The sequence below is a fragment of the Silurus meridionalis genome, chromosome 13 (genome assembly GCF_014805685.1).
Source record: "Silurus meridionalis isolate SWU-2019-XX chromosome 13, ASM1480568v1, whole genome shotgun sequence".
Taxonomy (NCBI): domain Eukaryota; kingdom Metazoa; phylum Chordata; class Actinopteri; order Siluriformes; family Siluridae; genus Silurus; species Silurus meridionalis.
The window spans coordinates 29,450,965-29,470,321 of record NC_060896.1 but is presented as its reverse complement, the minus strand read 5'-3'; the positions used below and the strand labels follow the sequence as shown (position 1 = coordinate 29,470,321).

General features: G+C 39.8%; 1 protein-coding gene across 2 annotated transcripts in view; it reads left to right on the top strand.

Moving 5' to 3' along the window:
- cntn5 (contactin 5) overlaps window positions 1–19,357 on the top strand; it is a 116,806-nt gene that overhangs the window by 23,516 nt on the left and 73,933 nt on the right. For both annotated transcript variants that reach the window (XM_046865003.1, XM_046865002.1), the window contains exon 2: window positions 10,323–10,436. In XM_046865003.1, the coding sequence (XP_046720959.1) occupies window positions 10,382–10,436 (55 nt within the window). In that variant the 5' untranslated portion in view covers window positions 10,323–10,381. The remainder of the gene's footprint in view (window positions 1–10,322; window positions 10,437–19,357) is intronic.

Here is a 19,357-nt window from a genome sequence, read left to right as displayed (position 1 = left end):
ACTGTTGGAGCAATCATTAGAAAATGGAAGAAGCTAAACATGACTGTCAATCTCCTCGGACTGGGGCTCCATGCAAGATCTCACCTCGTGGGGTCTCAATGATCCTAAGGAAGGTGAGAAATCAGCCCAGAACTACACGGGAGGAGCTGGTCAATGCCATGAAAAGAGCTGGGACCACCGTTTCCAAGGTTACTGTTGGTGATACACTAAGACGTCATGGTTTGAAATCATGCATGGCACGGAAGATTCCCCTGCTTAAACCAGCACATGTCCAGGCATGTCTTAAGTTTGCCAATGACCATTTGGATGATCCAGAGGAGTCATGGGAGAAAGTCATGTGGTCAGATGAGACCAAAATAGAACTTTTGGGTCATAATTTCACTAAACGTGTTTGGAGGAAGAAGAATGATGAGTACCATCCCAAGAACACCATCCCTACTGTGAAGCATGGGGGTGGTAGCATCATGCTTTGGGGGTGTTTTTCTGCACATGGGACAGGGCGACTGCACTGTATTAAGGAGAGGATGACCGGGGCCATGTATTGCGAGATTTTGGGGAACAACCTCCTTTCCTCAGTTAGAGCATTGAAGATGGGTCTGGGCTGGGTCTTCCAACATGACAATGACCCGAAGCACACAGCCAGGATAACCAAGGAGTGGCTCTGTAAGAAGCATATCAAGGTTCTGGCATGGCCTAGCCAGTCTCCAGACCTAAACCCAATAGAGAATCTTTGGAGGGAGCTCAAACTCTGTGTTTCTCAGCGACAGGTCAGAAGCCTGACCGATCTAGAGAAGATCTGTGTGGAGGAGTGGGCCAAAATCCCTCTTGCAGTGTGTGCAAACCTGGTGAAAAACTACAGGAAACGTTTGACCTCTATAATTGCAAACAAAGGCTACTGTACCTAATATTAACATTGACTTTCTCAGGTGTTCAAATACTTATTTGCAGCTGTATCATACAAATAAATAGGTAAAAAATCCTACATTGTGATTTCTGGATTTTTTTTTAGACTATGTACCTACGATGACAATTTCAGACCCCTCCATGATTTCTAAGTGGGAGAACTTGCAAAATAGCAGGGTGTTCAAATACTTATTTTCCTCACTGTATATATATATGTGTGTGTGTGTGTGTGTGTGTGTGTGTTGTGTTGAATCAGTCTGTATTAGAATTGTGCATTTCTAAATTTAATGCACCTTCATGTCTTACAGGATACATCACTCATGCAGGAGAGACTTTTCAGTAACAACACTTAAGTTCAGTCATGGAACAGCTTTAAACGGTTTATGTTAGGAGAGTTATGTGCTTCTGCTCCTTAGCTGCAGATTGTCACCTCCACAAATACACCTTCATCACCTCCATCACCCCCTTCACATGGCCATTAACTTCCTATTCAGTAAATTCCTGAGGTATTCCATTACACAGCGTAAAAGGGACAGTATTGATTGAAAAAATGCTTTAATCTCACTTCTCCATGGAATCATTCCAGAGCGTGATGGAGTTTGAAGACGCTTATCACAGTTTGGCGAAGTGTTTAGTTTTATAGATTAGAGGCCACTATGAGAGATGATTTTCAGCCTTTTAGCTTTTTTATGTCAAACACTGAGGTGTGAAGGAGATGTGAGAAGAACTTTAATGAAAAGTGGAGCATGGTATTTGATTATCAGGCTGATTGTCTGACTTTTTATTGCCTGCTCTTTATTTATTTTGTGTAATCTTTCTCCTCTAGATCTGAATAAAACACATTCACAACTATGCTGCTTATTTTGAGAGACTTTTCAGCTTTATGTGTATCTTTTATTTATTTTTATACTATTCCTTCTAAGGAAGCAGAATGTATTATTGTAATATATGAGGTGTTTATGAAGCCACAGATATAGTTTTATATGTTTGGTATATTTGACAAACTTATGTCCAACATTTACATTTACATTTGTGGCATTTAGCAGATGTCCATGTCCTTAGTGACGTACAAACGTGCTTTGAGTTTCCATCAATAAATAAATCTACACCAAGAGCTTCATTGTATTTTTCTTTAACTTTTCTGCTTTATTCAGTTGGGAATTTCACGTTTTCTCCTCATCCTCATCATGATACTTTGTTTCCCTGGAGTTTACTCCTGTATCTTTTTACACATCTCTGCAGAATAAAAGTGTCTCTATTCAGGTGTGCTCACTCTCCTTGGGTGGGGGATAATTAACTCTTGCCCTCACCGGTGTAATTGTCTTTTGATTAAAGTCATCAGTTTATTTAACCTTTGGGAAAAAAGTGACAGAGATGGACAGAGGAAGAGGCATAAAAAGAGAGAGAGTAGGGTGGTGTGTAATGGTGTTGGGGTTTGTGATGTGATGGGGGTGTGAGTGATAGAGTTGAGTGTGTGACAGTGTTGGGGTGTGTGTGATGGTGTTTTGTGTGTGTTACAGTGTGTCTGAGCCCCGAACACTGTCAGGAAGACTATTCCAAAGTTTAGGAGCTAAATGTGAGAATGATCTACCACCTTTAGTGGACTTTTTGTGGCTATTCTAGGAACTACTAGTCCAGAGGTTTGAGATCTCAGGGAGCGTGATGGAGCGTGAACCACCTAGTAATGCATTACAATAGTCCAGTCTGGAGGTCATAAACGAATGGATGAGCTTCTCAGATATAGATAACATGTTTCTTAGTTTAGCAATATTGCTAAGGTGGAAGATGTTTTTGTACCATGGTTGATATGATTTTTAAAAGACATGTTGGAGTTTAAAATAACTCCCAGGTCTTTTACTATTTAAATAGTAGTTACAGAACATCCTTCGAAATGCAGGTTGAAATGCTGGAGCTTCTGTGTACTGGTTTTTGACCCGATGAGCAATCTTATCAGAATTTAATAATAGAAAGTTATGAGTCATCCAGTCTTTTAATTCTTTAACACACTCAGTTATCCGAGCCAATTGAGTGTATCGCCTGGTTTTGATAAGATATATAGCTGGGTATCATCAGCATAACAGTGGAAGCTAATCCCATACCTCCTAATAATATTTCCTAATGGAAGCATGTATATTGTGAAAAGCAGGGGTCCTAGAACTGAACCTTGTGGCACCCCATAATTTACTTGCATTATTCTCAATTTCAATCTCAATTCAATTTACTTTAGTTTCAGTAAAGTATAAACATTAAAATTTAACATTTCTTATGTTTCACAAGTAATGTTTCTGCTCCTGGTTCTGTAAAATTGCTGGAATTCCTGCACTTTTCTCAGACATACATTTACATGTATATTTATATTTATGTGTCGAGTTCTGCCTGTGATTTACTTTCATTACACACTCAGAACTTAATTTCTAACATCAGCACAGGTGGACATTAGCTTCTCACGAATAATTGTATTTAAACTAATTTAAAATGAACATGCATTGCTAGCAAAGCTGCTGTTATAGAGAATTAGTCAACACCTTCTGACCAATCACAATCCAGAAATCAGAAGCTGGGAGAAGTTATAATTATAAATAAAGGAAGTGGAATGTAAAGATGCAGAAGTTCATAAAAATCAGAAGGCAATGATTAGTTGAGTTAGTTGAAATCTTAGCAGCATGCTTGATGGACCTGTTGTTCTGCTGAGATGTAGGTGACCTTTGTGTTTCTCAAGTAAAAACATGCAGATAAACACACAACACATTAAACAGCATGAGGTTCTCAGGGAAATGTGCGTTTCAGTCCTAGTGGAAAACTTGTCCTGTTTTGGACCTGCGGGAAATCACAGAGTCTGTTGAGGAGGAAATTGAATTGCATTGTTGTGTAACAAAAAAAAGTGAAGTGTCTGTCTGAGAGGAACCTGAGGAACCGAGAGTGTGGCCTTTCATTCTTGAGAATAGAGAGTTTTAATTGTTTGCAGGTGAAGGCTGTAAGAGCTTTTCTAAGGCTATTGTGCTGTCAAGAAGCTTAGAGAAGGTGATTAAATCTGTTTTCTCTGTCAGTGATGCGTGGCTAGGAGGACTGGGAGGACCCAAATGCAGGACGCAACAGGGGTATGACGAAAACGGTCTTTATTAATGATAATGAAACAGGCAGATGGAAAAACACAGGCGTAAAACAGTTCAAGTTCAAAAAGTTCAAGAACCAGGAGACAGAGCAATTTGGAGAAAACCAAACAGAGCAAACATAAACAGAGCAAAAACACAAAAAACGGCAAGATGGCCGCCAACCTGGAATTTTTATTTCATCTCTATATTCAAAACATCATTAATATAGCTTCTTTTTTCTGAAAATGATTTAGAAGAACATGTTCTGCTCCACTGGTATCCTCATGATTTTCTTTGATTTGTTAAAAACTTGTTTATTAAGATTATTTCTAAGGAGGAAAAATCAGACGCGTTGAAAATAATCCAGAAATCTCCAAGTGATTAACTGCTGTGTTTACGTTAATCTCAAACAGATTTTCAGGGTCTTTATGGAACTCAGTTAACAATAGATTGTTGGGATTTTCTTCCAAATTCAGCTCTTAAACACAGGATTTATTACTCTGCCTGCTATTAATTAAAGTCATTTCATGTTTATTTATACAACAATGAACAATGAACATCGTCTCAGAGCAGCTTTACACAGATAATGTGGAGATAAACATTAATAAGTTCTTATAAGTGTAAGTTTGTCCCTGATGAACAAGTCGGTGGAGACTGTGGTGAAAGAAAAACTCCCTGAGATGCAGAAGGAAGGAACCTTGAGAGGAACCAGACTCAAGAGGTTACTTCATCCTCATCTGGGTGCCACCGAATGTCCATTTATTACAGATAAACGATGTTGAGAAGCAGTGATGGAGATCAAAGCAAACTGTAGTCCTGAGTCAGTGTAGCAGACTGTTGATATTAACTACAGTCCAAATTCATCCTCAAAGTTCCCTTTCTCACTGTGTGTGTGTGTGTGTGTGTGTGTGTGTGTGTGTGTGTGTGTGTTTGTGTGTGAGAGAGAAAGAGAGAGAGAGAGAGAGAGAAGAGAGTGACAGGATGAGAAGGATATGGATTATTAAGTCTCCCGATTGTTGTATGAAAGTTAATGTCACTGTGCAGTTTGGACTCTGGTAAGATTCACTGTAGCAGCAGAACTAAAATGGAGAAGCAGAAGGAAACACAGACATGAGGATCTCTGGGATAAGAGACGACCCACCACACCACCGTCAACAAACCTGAGTGAACGTGTGAGAGTGAGGAGACGACAGCATCCAAATATCCCAGTTCACCAAACACTCCATATCCATGATCCCTCCAGATCTGCTCCTTTACCTCACAAACACCTACTGACTAAACACTCCACTAAATAAATATGTGTTCAGCCTCGACTTGAACACTGAGACTGTGTCTGAGTCCCGAACACTGATTGGAAGGTTGTTCCATAACTGTGGGGTTTATAAGTGAAATATCTGCCCCCTGCTGGAGTCTTCATTATTTGAGGTACCAACAAATAACCTGCACCTTTTGATCTAAGTAGGCGTGGAGGATCATACTGGTACAGAAGTTCACTCAGATACTGCGCGTGAGAGCGTTAAGTGCTTTATCGTCAGTAGTAGTATTTTATAATCAGTGTGAGATGTAATTGGGAGCAGTGTAGATGATTAAAACAGGGTGATGTGATCATATTTTCTAGATCTAGTGAGGACTCTTGCTGCTGCATTCTGAACTAACTGAAGCTTATTTCTGCACTTACTCCAACACCCAGACAGTAAAGCGTTACAGTAGTCTAATCTAGATGTTACAAAAGCATCTACTAGTTTTTCTGCATCCTGTAACGACATCATATTTCTAATTTTAGCAATATTTCCAAGGTGAAAGAAGGAGATCCTGGTGATATTATTCACGTGAGACTCAAAGGAAAGACTCGGGTCAATAATCACACCAAGGTCTTTGACTGCTGTACACACTGAGACAGAAACACCATCCAGAGATGCTACATAATCGGAAAGTTTACTTCTAGCTGCATGTGGTCCTAGTAAAAGTACTTCCGTCTTATCTGAGTTGAGCAGAAGAAAGTTATCAAGCATCCACTGTCTAATGTCCTTTACACACTCCTTAACATTGTTAATCTGATATCTCTCATCTGGCTTTGCTGAAATATACAGCTGTGTATCATCAGCATAGCAATGGAAGCGAATCCCATGTTTATGAATAATTTCACCCAGAGGCAGCAGATATAAAGAGAAAAGCAGTGGGCTTAATACAGATTGTTGCAGAACACCAAACCTTACCTCAGAGAGTGTGGAGGGTTAGAGTTAGGGGGCACTGAGGTCGAGCAAAACAAGAAAAGAGACAAAACTCTGATCAGAGGCCAATAACAGTCATTTATCACCTTAACTAGTGCCGTCTCTTTGCTATGATGAGGCTGAAATCCTGACTGATACATTTCATAAATGTTCTTCCTCAGTAGATGTGAGCAGAACTGCTGAGATACAACCATTTCTAGAATCTTGGAGATAAAGAGGAGGTTTGATATTGGACTGTAGTTGGACAGCTGACAGGGTGAAGGTCAGGTTTCTTAATTAGGGGATTGATAACTGCAGTTTGAAGGATTTAGGTACAAAACCAGTGCTAATGGAAGAGTTTATTTTTAAAACAGGTTTAAGTACTTCTGGAAAGATCTGTTTCAGGAAACTTGTAGGCAAAGGATCGAGGTATTGAGAATTTATTCAGTGTGTGTATAAATTTTTCTCTTTCTCATGATCTTAGTGAAAAGATGAAAAGATGATATTGTTTTCAGATCTTGAGCTGTGATGTGTAAAGGCGAATAATTCAATTTATTTTAGACAGAATATTGTACTGAAATAAAAAGAACACACAGATAAAACACAATAAATGAGGGCAATGTGTGTTACAGTGGAGACAGACATCAGTGCAGTTTCTCTTCTGTTTTTTTTGGGTTTTTTTTTAGAGGAAATTCTCCATCCTGCAGGAAATAATAAATAAATAAATAAATAAATAAATAAATACAGCTTATCCTGCATATGGAGTTACAGATGAGATAATTATATTTAGATGTTTCTCATCATGGTTTAAAGATAATTGATGGATTTTGTGCAGAACTGATCTGTGGATCTGGATTGAAGTTCACAGCTCATGAATTGAATTGAAGCTGAGATTTTTGATATTTTTCACTTTGCTGAAGTCTTGAATATTTCCAGTCTGCTGTGGATGAAATCCCAGAGAAAACATCAGCCACCCAATAAACACGGGTCATTCATCTGCTTTTAGAAATGCTCCAGAAATTCTGAAACATTTCACGATTCTGTGGATTTTCTTTCTCCTTTTAACATCCTGAGCAGATCTTTTAAAAGTTCTGAACTCATTTGGAACCAGACATTAAGAATTTTAATCTCACTGATGGGGAACTGAGGAGTCCAAACTGATGTTCAGTTTCATGAAGCACTGAAGAAAGAAAAGTTCATGCTGTTTACACTGATGTGAATAATGTAAGGTGAAGACGTGAGAGATGTGAGTTGGAGACATAAATGATGTGAGGTGGAGATGTGAATGATGTGAGGTGGAGACGTGAATGATGTGAGGTGGAGACGTGAATGATGTGAGGTGGAGACGTGAATGATGTGAGGTGGAGACTCGAGTGATGTGAGGTGGAGACATAAATGATGTGAGGTGGAGACGTGAATGATGTGAGGTGGAGACGTGAGTGATGTGAGGTGGAGACATAAATGATGTGAGGTGGAGATGTGAATGATGTGAGGTGGAGACATGAGTGATGTGAGGTGGAGACATGAATGATGTGAGGTGAAGACGTGAGTGATGTGAGGTGGAGACATAAATGATGTGAGGTGGAGATGTGAATGATGTGAGGTGGAGACATGAGTGATGTGAGGTGGAGACATGAATGATGTGAGGTGAAGACGTGAGTGATGTGAGGTGGAGACATAAATGATGTGAGGTGGAGATGTGAATGATGTGAGGTGGAGACATGAGTGATGTGAGGTGGAGACATAAATGATGTGAGGTGGAGATGTGAATAATGTGAGGTGGAGACGTGAGTGATGTGAGGTGGAGACATAAATGATGAGAGGTGGAGATGTGAATGATGTGAGGTGGAGACATGAGTGATGTGAGGTGGAGACGTTCTGATCTTCAGACTCTGGAGATATCACTCCAAAACTCACACTGTCTATAAAGGAAACAATGTGATGCTGTGTGTTTTCAACTCCATCACACTGCATTCTTTCGTTTCTTTTTCACTTCTTTGCTCCTGAATAGTTTAAAATTGAGAACAGACGTTCGCACGGAGCAGAATCTCAGAATGAGTCTGTTAATTCACATTTGATCACTTTTTTGTTTTTTTATCTACAGATGAATCTTTCATTTCAGACCTCAGTGTGTTAAAGAAGAACAGAATTCTTTACATCAGTCTGTAATTAATTCCTTCTCTTCTGGTTTTCAGTAAATACACACCTCACACCCAAGCTGAAGATTTCTTTTAACAGGAAATTAGATAAATTATTTCATTACATTTTATTTCCTCACACTCTAAATCTTAATCAGCATTAATTTGATTCAATTCAATTCATGTGTATTTGTATTGAGCTTTTAATAATGAACATTGTCTCAGAGCAGCTTTACACAGATTTGTTTGTTTTACCTTTATTTTTACCTCACCTGGTCACTTAACACCAGCTCCATCACCAAGAAAGCCCAGCAGCGTCTATACTTTCTGAGAAGGCTGAGGAAAGCCCACCTCCCTCCCCCCATCCTGTCCATGTTCTACAGAGGGACCATTGAGAGCATTCTGAGCAGCTGCATCACTGCCTGGTTTGGGAATTGCACCGTCTCGGATCGCAAGACCCTACAGAGGATAGTGAGGACAGCTGAGAAGATCATCGGAGTCTCTCTCCCCTCTATCATGGACATTTACACCACACGCTGCATCCGCAAAGCACACAGCATTGTGGACGATCACACACACCCGTCACACACATACTTCACCCTCCTACCATCAGGGAAACGGTTCCGAAGCATTCGGGCCGTCACAACAAGACTGTGTAACAGTTTCTTCCACAAGCCATCAGGCTTCTCAACACACAGAACTGAACAGAACTCACACACACTCACACACACTCACTTACACACGCACACACACACACACACTCACTGTGTGTTACTGTTACTGAACTGAACTGTACAACCTGGACTAAACACATTCATCACTCATCTCGATCCACTCCATCACCATTTATATATTTATTATTATTTATACTATATTCAGTACAATGTTTATATTCAGTACAATGTTTACATGCTGTTTTGCACCTTTTATACTACAGTATAATGTTTACATGCTGTCTTTGCACCTCCTTGCTGCTGTTTTTTTGCACTACATTGCTCTTTCTGTTTGTATTTTCTCCTGGGTATAGTTTTACATTCACCTCACACAGTACTGTATATGTAAGTATACAGTAGGTTTACTAGTCGGCGCTATACTTGGTTTTTGTCTTTTGTCTTGTCTTGTGTTGTCTGTCTGCACTCTGTCTGTCTGTACTGTTCTTTTGTTTGCACTGTTTGCACCAGGCTGCACTCGATGCACTTTATGTTGTCTTGTTGTTTTTGTGTAGCACCAGGGTTCCGGAGGAACGTTGTTTCGTTTTTACTGTGTACTGTGTACCACTGTGTATAGTAAAAATGACAATAAAAGCCACTTGACTTGACTTGACTTGAAGTCATTAAGAACATGTTCTTATTTACAATGGCAGCATGTGGTGATAAAAAAATGAATACACTATGTTCTTTATAAGTGCAAGTTTGTCCCTGATGAACAACATTAACACTCAAATATAATGCAATTAATTTATCATGATAACATTTAATAAAATCAATAATTGCATGTATTTTTCATATTTCTGCTTATTTTCATTTTATTTTTTTGGAAGGAAAGGTTTTTTGGAAATTTTTGTAAGTGAAATTATCTGCAATAACAAATTGATTAATTGAATAGTGCAGTGAGGTTCTGGATGTTCTCCTGCACCTGCTTCTGGTGAGGTTTCAGTTTGTAATTACACTAAATTATGATTTTATTCTGTGTTGCACTGAGAAGCAGGATTTCAGACAAACTCGTTCATGTCCCGACAAAACCCTGATCCTCAGACACCAAACGCCATCACTAGCACAATGTGTGTGTGTGTGTGTGTGTGTGTGTGTGTGTGTGTGTGTGTGTGTGTGAACTGGAAGGAGTTTTTATTACACATTAAGATTTTTATGATGTAAAAATGGAAAATTAAACGTACATGAAATTATCACCTTCTTCCATTATAAACTAACACCTCTCTCTCTCTCTCTCTCTCTCTCTATTTCTTTCTCTTTATCTTCTAGACATCACTTTAATGAAGACTCATTAGCTGTATTTTAAACGGTGCCCCTTTAAAAAAAGTATGGGGTCACCATGGAAACCACTTCTTCTGCTGTCTGTCATCAGCGCTCTGACAGGTAGGAGACCCACCTTTCCAAGATTGATATTTCTAGATTGTTTTCTGTGTATTGGTTATGAATTGTTCCTTTTTTAAAAACCTTCTTTAATGTTCCCATGAATGCCCTTTTATGCGTTATTGTCTACAAACACAAAACTGACTTAAACACAAAGTCATTTTTAAACACTATTTTATTAAAGTCAGAGCAGCAGACACTGAATATATCACAAGGATTTCTGAAATAAAGAACAAAACAAGCTGAATAATAGATTCACAATCAAACACTAAAGTGGCTTCTGCTGTTGTGTTGAGCTCTTAAACATGTTCCTTTCACAGCTGAAGTATGAAAACCATCTACAATGTAGAACAGAACACCGGGTTAGCGCATAGCTTCTAGCTTCTAGCTCCTCAGGCATGGAGGTCCTGGAGAAGCTTCGACAGATTGAGTTGCTGTTTATCGCAGTAGATACGAGCTTCGAACCAGAAAGACACAGCTTACATTTGACAAAGTTTTTGTATTTATACTCAACTAAAGTGAAATAATGAGCGTATTTCCACTTTGAGAAACTCGTCTTGCTCTCGCCTCGACTCGCCATTACTGCCGCACAGACCTGAATAAACGGAGACACGCCCACAGTGCGTCTTCTACATGTTTACAGTGGTTCATCCACCAAACCTACAATGCATCTCTGCTGTAAACAGGTCAGACTGTAGTCTACACTTCAGCGCAAATTCATTCATTTATAAAAGTAACGGGTTACAAACCATACAGTAACAGTAACAAAGTTAAAAGTAACACGTTACAGTATTAGTTACTGTCAAAAGTAACGTGTTACTGATAATGTGTTACTGCCCAACACTGCTGGGTGGTTTGTCCTGAAGTCCAATCACAGTGTAAAAACATCTTTGGGATGATCCAGAAAAATGAGTGCAGCAGAGATGAATTTTCAATAAATCTGCAGTTATTTTTTACCTGTTTTACTTGGTGATTATGGGGGTGGTGATGATGAGTGGTGATAGAAATTATTTTAGACATTTCAACAAAACATGTGGAATAGTGATGGGAGTGAAGAACTTTCTGAAGAACTGTGTTTTAAACTCTCAGAGATAAATGCAGATAAAGATGGAGATGAAGATGGAGATTAAAGATGGAGATAATACAGTATACAGTAACAAATACAGTAGCAGTGATGAAGAAATGTAAATGAAGACGATAAAGCTGAGTTTATGAGCCTGTTTGCTGCATGATCATTTCTGCATCTCTGATTGATGGTTTGGAAGAACATGGTTTTTCCTTTTGATTGTAAATGTTTAAGGGTCTTTATTGTATAATTGATTATAAGAACATTTCACACATTTATTTAGGGATGTTTACAGTGTAATGAGGAATGATTTAAACTGAGTGCATCACATGAGGATTGATGCTGAGGTGTGGAAATGTGTGTATAAATAAATGGAAGTATGTAAGAACTCAATTTCCAAAATCATTGCAGTTACTCAGTTCTTCACGTCTAAAACTTCTCTTTTCTCAGCAGGAGGTTTTTGGTTCCCCTCACAGAGAACCAGAGACTTTTTCTTAAAATAAATATTTCTATTTGTTTTTTATAAAAAGATTGAGGGATGAACAGAGAGGTTTGGATTCTGAGCTGCAGTTATTTATTTAGTGGCAAAGCTTTTGATCTGCAAAGGAAACATTTTTGTTTGGCTTCAGTTAAACAGATTTTTGGAGATGCAGGTCAGGACCGAGAGTGTTTTGGTTTTAGATTCCTGTTCCTCTCATACACAGACTTGGCAAATGAGCTGCAAACTGAAAAATGGAGGACGTTTTGATCAGACTGTGGAACAGAATTGGAATGGAAATAAGGAGAAAGAGAGAAATTGTTTCACTCCCTTTCTGTGCACAAGGTCACGGCAATTTAAGCGTCTTTTGATTATTTGGCCAGCAGGCTTTTTGGTTCAACACCAAACAGATGTGGTGAGCAGCAGAGCCCGTGTGCAGCGGTGATCGTAATGGATCAGAGATCTCAGTGTGAAAAGCCGAGTGTGATCCAGCTGATTAATTATGATGACTTCAATCAAGCTTTTACATTCAAATGGAGATTTTCCAGAGTCACAGCAGATTCAGGAATAATTATTTATTCTTCACAATGTTAATCAACTTACTGTCATTCTTAAAATATAATTCCTTTATGTGCATATAACACTTACCTTATTTTTCAGACTATAAGCCACTACTTTTTTAGTCAAAGAAACTTAGAAATGAGCATCAGAAAATAATAAGGACATAATCCTCGTCCTGAACACATGCAGTAATACTGGAAAAAATGCTGTGCCGGTCTTTTCCCAAAATACCGCTATGCTCCTAAAGGAAGCGCAACATATTTCACCCGTTACACCGTGTGTAACGTGTCTTTTGTTAAAGCCTGTGTAAAGTACATTAGTGTAGGCTTATAGACAGGTGCGGCTTATTTATGTTCAAAATAAAAATATTTGTCAAATTCAGTGTGTGCGGCTTATATATGAGTGCGCTTAATAGTTCGGAAATTACAGTACACATTACACTTTAATGAGTGTAATGCATATTTGCAGTTCAAATGCTCTACACACACACACACACACACACACACACACACACACACACACACACACACACACACACACATATGAACAGGAGGTGTCATTTATTTTACATTGCAGTTACCTACAGTAAGTGATGCTGAAGCAGGAAGTAAAACAATCACTTACAGGATAGGAAGAAAAGAGAGAGTGGGAGAGAGACTTTTTTTTGTTTGTTTTTTAATCCTTTAGTTGACACGTCATGTGAAATAATTTGATTCCCGACAGCCGTGGCTCGTTTAGGAGAGGACTATATAAACCCACGTTCTCGAGTCACAGGCTGTCGGTAATTGAAGGTCATGCTGGTGATTGCCTGGATCCCGTACAACCAGCCTTTTTACTTTCGTTTTCCGGACATCGCTTTTCATGTTGGATTACTCGTCCCGAGCGGATAACTCGCCAATGGTGGCTCTCATGACTCGTATGTGTTTTGTGTTTAATAAACGATGATTGAGTTACTTCCGCTTCCGCGTCGTGAACGCCCTAACCCTAACCCTAACCCTGACAAACTGTAACCTGGAGCAGTGAGTAAAAGTGTGAAAAACAGTTTCTCTCTGTGAACAGAACAGAGTCCTGTAGAACATTAGGGTTTAAAATAAAAGAGTTCACAGAGATGATGCAGTGTAAAAGCCTCCACTGGAGCTCGGCAGATTTTTTGGTTAACGGTGGTTTGTACAGTATCTCCACTCTGGTTTCATATCATCAAGATCAAAGCTCTGGACAGTGTGGTGGTGGTCACACCAGAGAGACATCCAGATAAATAAGGGGCTCGTCCAGCAGCCAGTGTAGTGTTCCACAGCACTTAATCCTTTTTTAAAGAAGTCCATATTTTAAAAAGTCCACTGTAAAAACTGGTTATCCAAAAAAAGTTTTGTCCAGTCCCAGTCCTCCCACCATGTGTAAAAGTCCACTGGCTGCTGATCTGTACACTCTAAAAGCAGCACATAAACCACCATAACCTTCACTACACCTACACTCTCAATTTCACTGTACAGCACCCTGATCATGGCTATGAAACCAGGGTTAAACCCAAAGCTTTCCAGCACCTTCCATGAGTATTCATGTTTAACCCAGTCAAAAGCCTTTTCCTGGTCTGAGAAAATCAGACCAGTCTTTAAGCCCAATAGCCTGGAGACGTCCAAAATGTCACAAATTAGATATCAAATATCGACCTACCAGGCACACAGTAAGTCTGGTCATGGTTAATGATCTGCTCTATCAACTTCATCAGTCTCTATGCTAATGCTTTTGACATTAGCTTGCAGTCAGGGCACAGTATTGACACTGGGCACCGGTGGGTCAGGTCTCTCTTTTTTTGAACGGCTCTCCTGCAGCTGGATGGGAGCTGACCACCTTTCACACTGTCCCTGTAGGAGCACATATTGACCATCTATATACCTGGTGCCTGTTCTCCATGCCTTGGAGAGCCTCCTATAGCTCAGACAGTGTCAGCTTCCTGTCCAACTCTCTGGTCACTGACTCTGTGAGCTTAGGCAGGTCTTTGAGGAAGATCTCCTTCACCTCCTGTGCCCCTGACCTCTCATTGGTTTACAGCCTCGAATAGAAGCTGACTGTCTGCTTGTGAATTTCAGAAGGCTCTGACACGAGATCCCCTGATTCAGTTCGCACAGATACAAGCTTTTCTGTCTATTCTTTTGTTGTAAACTGAAGAAGAACTTAGAAGGAGCATCCATCTCAGTGATGCTTTTAAAGCGTGAGCAGACCAGCGCCTCCTGTGCTGTAGTGTCCAACAGGTCATTCATTTTGGCCTTTTTTCTTTTTGAGGGCTTGAATATGCCCTCGATTTCCTGTGACCTCCAAACATTGGAGTTCCACTGTCTGTATCTCCAGATCTTGCCATGTCTCTTGTGATCCCACCATTGCTGTAGGGAAAAAAGCTGCCTCTCCAGTTTAAAACAATTCCATAAAAAATATAAAACTCTCTAAAATTAGCATCTTCTAAAAATGCAGTATTAAAATGCCAGTAGCTGCTCCTAGGTTTTATATTCTTTTTAGTGATGGTACACTGAACCATGCAGTGGTCTGAGATGCCTACTGGAAAAATAAAACACTTTGTAAAAAAAGTCAGTTGATGCTTAAATCCATAAAATCTTCTGTACAATTAAAATCACCTCCCAAAATTCATAACAACATTATTAAGTTTGTGTAAAAACTTGATTCACTGCACTGGTGGGAGCGTCCACACAGAAACACTAAAACCTCATTCTCATCAAAAGTGCTCACTTTTAAAAGCCTCCTGTTTTAAAATTTCCTCTACCGTGTAAGAAACAGGAATAAAATTGCGATTAAAAAGCAGGGCAACACCACGACTAAGTGACGTGTTGTGGCTTAAAATCACCAACACGTCCCACTCCTTCACCCAGTCAGCAGCGTTCCTGCTGTCGCTGTGGGTCTCCTGCAGCATAACAACAGTAACACGTTTCTGCTTAATGAGCTCATATTAACTCATTATTATATTTATATTATATAATTATTATTACATTAGCACATTTTTTAGGCTCAGTTTTTTACCATTTGTTTGGTTTACTTTTGTTTCATTTCATTGAACAGGATCCATGGGAAAAAAGCTAATGTTCTCTGTTCCATTTATATTAAAACTCGCAATGTGGATCCTGTTCATTTAAATGAAATAAAAGTAAACCAAACATATGGTAAAAAACTCAAAGTAAAACACACCACACACTCTAACAGTCTTCATCTGAGTTTTCCCTGTTGACCTTCGTTATCAGCTTCAGTCTAAAAATTTCTTGATCAGTTAAAGCTCCTTCTCTTTTTCTCCTCTTTATTTCATGAATAAACTGTTTCCGGTTTGAGAAAAACTCTTCTACTGATACATTTTTTTGCACTTGGTGGTTCTTAAAAACTCGTGTCTTCATCACTGTAAATCACATTTGACGGTTCTGAGTTAAAAACTGAGTATGACATTTCGTCTTCACTGTCTGATTCTATTTCGTCTACCAATAAATCTTTCTGAACTTTCCTTGTCCCGTCTCCCCATCCCCTCGCACTGGTGTAGTGACCGGTGTCTCCTGGCGACAGCTCTGCACCCCTGTGCCAACACTCCTCTACACACACACACACACACACACACACACACACACACACACACACACAGTGTCTCAACCGCTAACACACAATTCTCTACAATCACACACACCCACACACACTCACCACCTCATACAATGTCACAACCACTAACACACATTACTCTACACTCACACACACCACTACACGGTGTCCCAACTGCTTAAGCACACTTCTCTACACTCACACACACACACATACACACACACACACACATATACACACACACAATACCTCAGACCATGTTCTAACCACTAACACACACTTCTCTACGCATACACCTCCTGCAAACCATGTGCCAACTGCTTACACACACTCCTCCACACACACACACACACACACACACACACACACACACACACACACACACACACACACACTCACCACCTCATACAATGTCACAACCACTAACACACATTACTCTACACTCACACACACCACTGCACACGGTGTCCCAACTGCTTAAGCACACTTCTCTACACTCACACACACACACATACACACACACACATATACACACACACAATACCCTCAGACCATGTTCTAACCACTAACACACACTTCTCTACGCATACACCTCCTGCAAACCATGTGCCAACTGCTTACACACTCCTCCACACACACACACACACACACACACACACACACACACACACACACACACACACACACACCTCATACTATGTCCCAAATGCTAACACACACTTCTTTACTTTAGTTTTTTTTATCTCTCTGTTCTTTTGGATTCTCGCTTTTTGCTGGACTCTGACAGCAGCCTTGTTTTCTGTCCTCGGACTCTGTTTACGTTTTCGAGGTGTTCATATATTCTTGGACAGTGGGGAATTTAGTTTCGCTCCTTGGCCTCATTAAAGACAGAAATCTTAGATCTGCCTGCATTTGGGTCCTGCCAGTCACCACCTCTGACACAGTATTCAATACTTAGTATTCTTCTTCTTCTTCTTCTTTTCGGCTTCTCCCATTGGGGGGGGCCACAGCGAATCATCCGTGTCCATACCCCCTTTCCTCTACATCTGCCTCTTTTACACCAACTACCTGCATGTCTTCACTCACCACATCCATAAACCTTCTCCTTGGTCTTCCTCTTTTCCTCCTTCCTGGTGTCTCCATCCTCAGCATTCTCCTACTGATATACCCCATGTTCCTCCTCTGCACATGTCCAAACCATCTCAATCTCACCTCCCTCACCTTGTCTCCAAAACGTCCTACATGCGCTGTCCCTCTAATAAACTCATTTCTAATCCTGTCCATCGTCGTCACTCCCAATGAACATCTCAACATCTTCAGCTCTGCTACCTCCAGCTCCACCTCCTGTCTTTTATCGGTAGGAGAATGCATTTAATTAACAGTTAATAAAAATCTTCGTTGACTTCCTTTAATTTTTCATCATGTTTAAAAATTAGCTTTGAGTCTCAGCATGACACTTTTGGTGAAATATTGATCAGATCTTCTCCATCACTGGCTGAACTTCAGAAACATGTGGATGAATATTTGTGACTCTCGCAGCTTTTCTTCTTTTTCCTGTGAAAAGACGTGTATTTTCTGCAGTATGACCTGAAGATCCTCAGACGTCTCCTCAGTGCCATTGTGAGCAATTTTGATTTCTGTTTGCTCTGCAAGGTCGTGATCTCTGAGACTGAATTTTCATTCTTTCGCCCTGTTCAGGTGGGATTAGTTCTCCATGTGGAGGTGTGTAATGTAAAGGAGTATTAGCATTTATATAATTAATGGAGCATTTCTGGGATTTGAGTCTGAATCCATTCTGTCACTACCTCAAACTTTCTCTTCTATAAACTGAGAAATAAAAATGTAACACAAAGCTGTCAGTATGTTGAGATTTATGGGGATTTGGAGGTTTTGGGTATTTGGAAGAAGTTGGAGGTGATTGGTGTTACTCTAATTTTGTGTAAAATCAGCAGAGAGTGGGCGTGACTTAGAGTGAATTTAGTATATATATATTTATAAATATAGCAAAGACACACCCATTTCTCATGTGCACTGTAATCCATGATGTTATGTGGTGGTCATTATGTAAAGGAGATGTTATGTCATGTTCATTATATGTCAGGTGAACTGTATGTCATGTGTGTTATGTCAGGGTGGTATTTTACCTCATGGTTGTGCAATCTGCCACACATCCACACGTCCTCTACAGCAAATTAAGATTCATTACAGCTCTTATGGATGAGATAAAATCCCAAATGGACTTTATTAGATCATTATTCAAATTAATTTCCACTCCGTCCTTCTCTCTCTGAGCTGGTAGAGGCAGAAAAAGTATGGCTGACACACACCTCAGACTCTCTTCGTTAAGTGCACACAGTCATGGGAGGTTGATTACTTCACATCTAAACGGATGTTTAGCTGAATTATTGCATCAATTAGCTCATTTGCAGCAGCAGAATGCTGAGTGATAAAAGTGAACCGAATGCTTTGCAGTCATTAAGAGGAAACTGAGATGTCAGTGTTTACGATCTGGAGAAGCTTTAACAGTTTTGACATCGCACACGTTTCTCTCACTGATTTTAGATTTGCATGTTTCAGTCATGTGACCGAGTCGAGATTTCTCAAGCTGAGATGTTGCTGAGGAAAATAATTCAGAAATGTGACACCTCCATTTCTGCATCTCCCTGCCTTCTCTTCCTCACCAAATTAGCTTTTATTCTAGAAGTAGATAGATAGTAGTAGATATGTTCCAGCAGCTTTAGGTGATGTTCACATGAAACACCAGAATGTGGAAATTAAAAGATCTCATTCATTCTGACAATGGCCTGGTTGTTGGTGGCAGATGGTCTGGTGTGTGTTTCTGTAACTGCTGATCTCCTGCTGGGATTTTCACACACAACAGTCTCCAGAGTTTACACAGAATGGAGAGATGTCTGCAGACAGAAACAACTTCTTGTTGAGAGAGTTCAGAGGAGAACAGTTTTGTTTAAACTGACAGAGTGGCTACAGAAACTCAGATAAACACCCTGTACATCTGTGGTGAGCTGAAAAGCATCTCAGAATTCATCACATACTAAATATTATTGTGTATTAGCTTCAGTGGCAGAGAACATCATGTTCGTTTCCTGTCATATATACATATAAAGCATCTTTTGAAGTGATGAATTTGTTTCTGTGGTAACAATCAGTGACTCCACTTGACGCTCTGGAGATTCAGCCGATTAAATCAGGACGATCAGCTCTGATGAAGCTGAT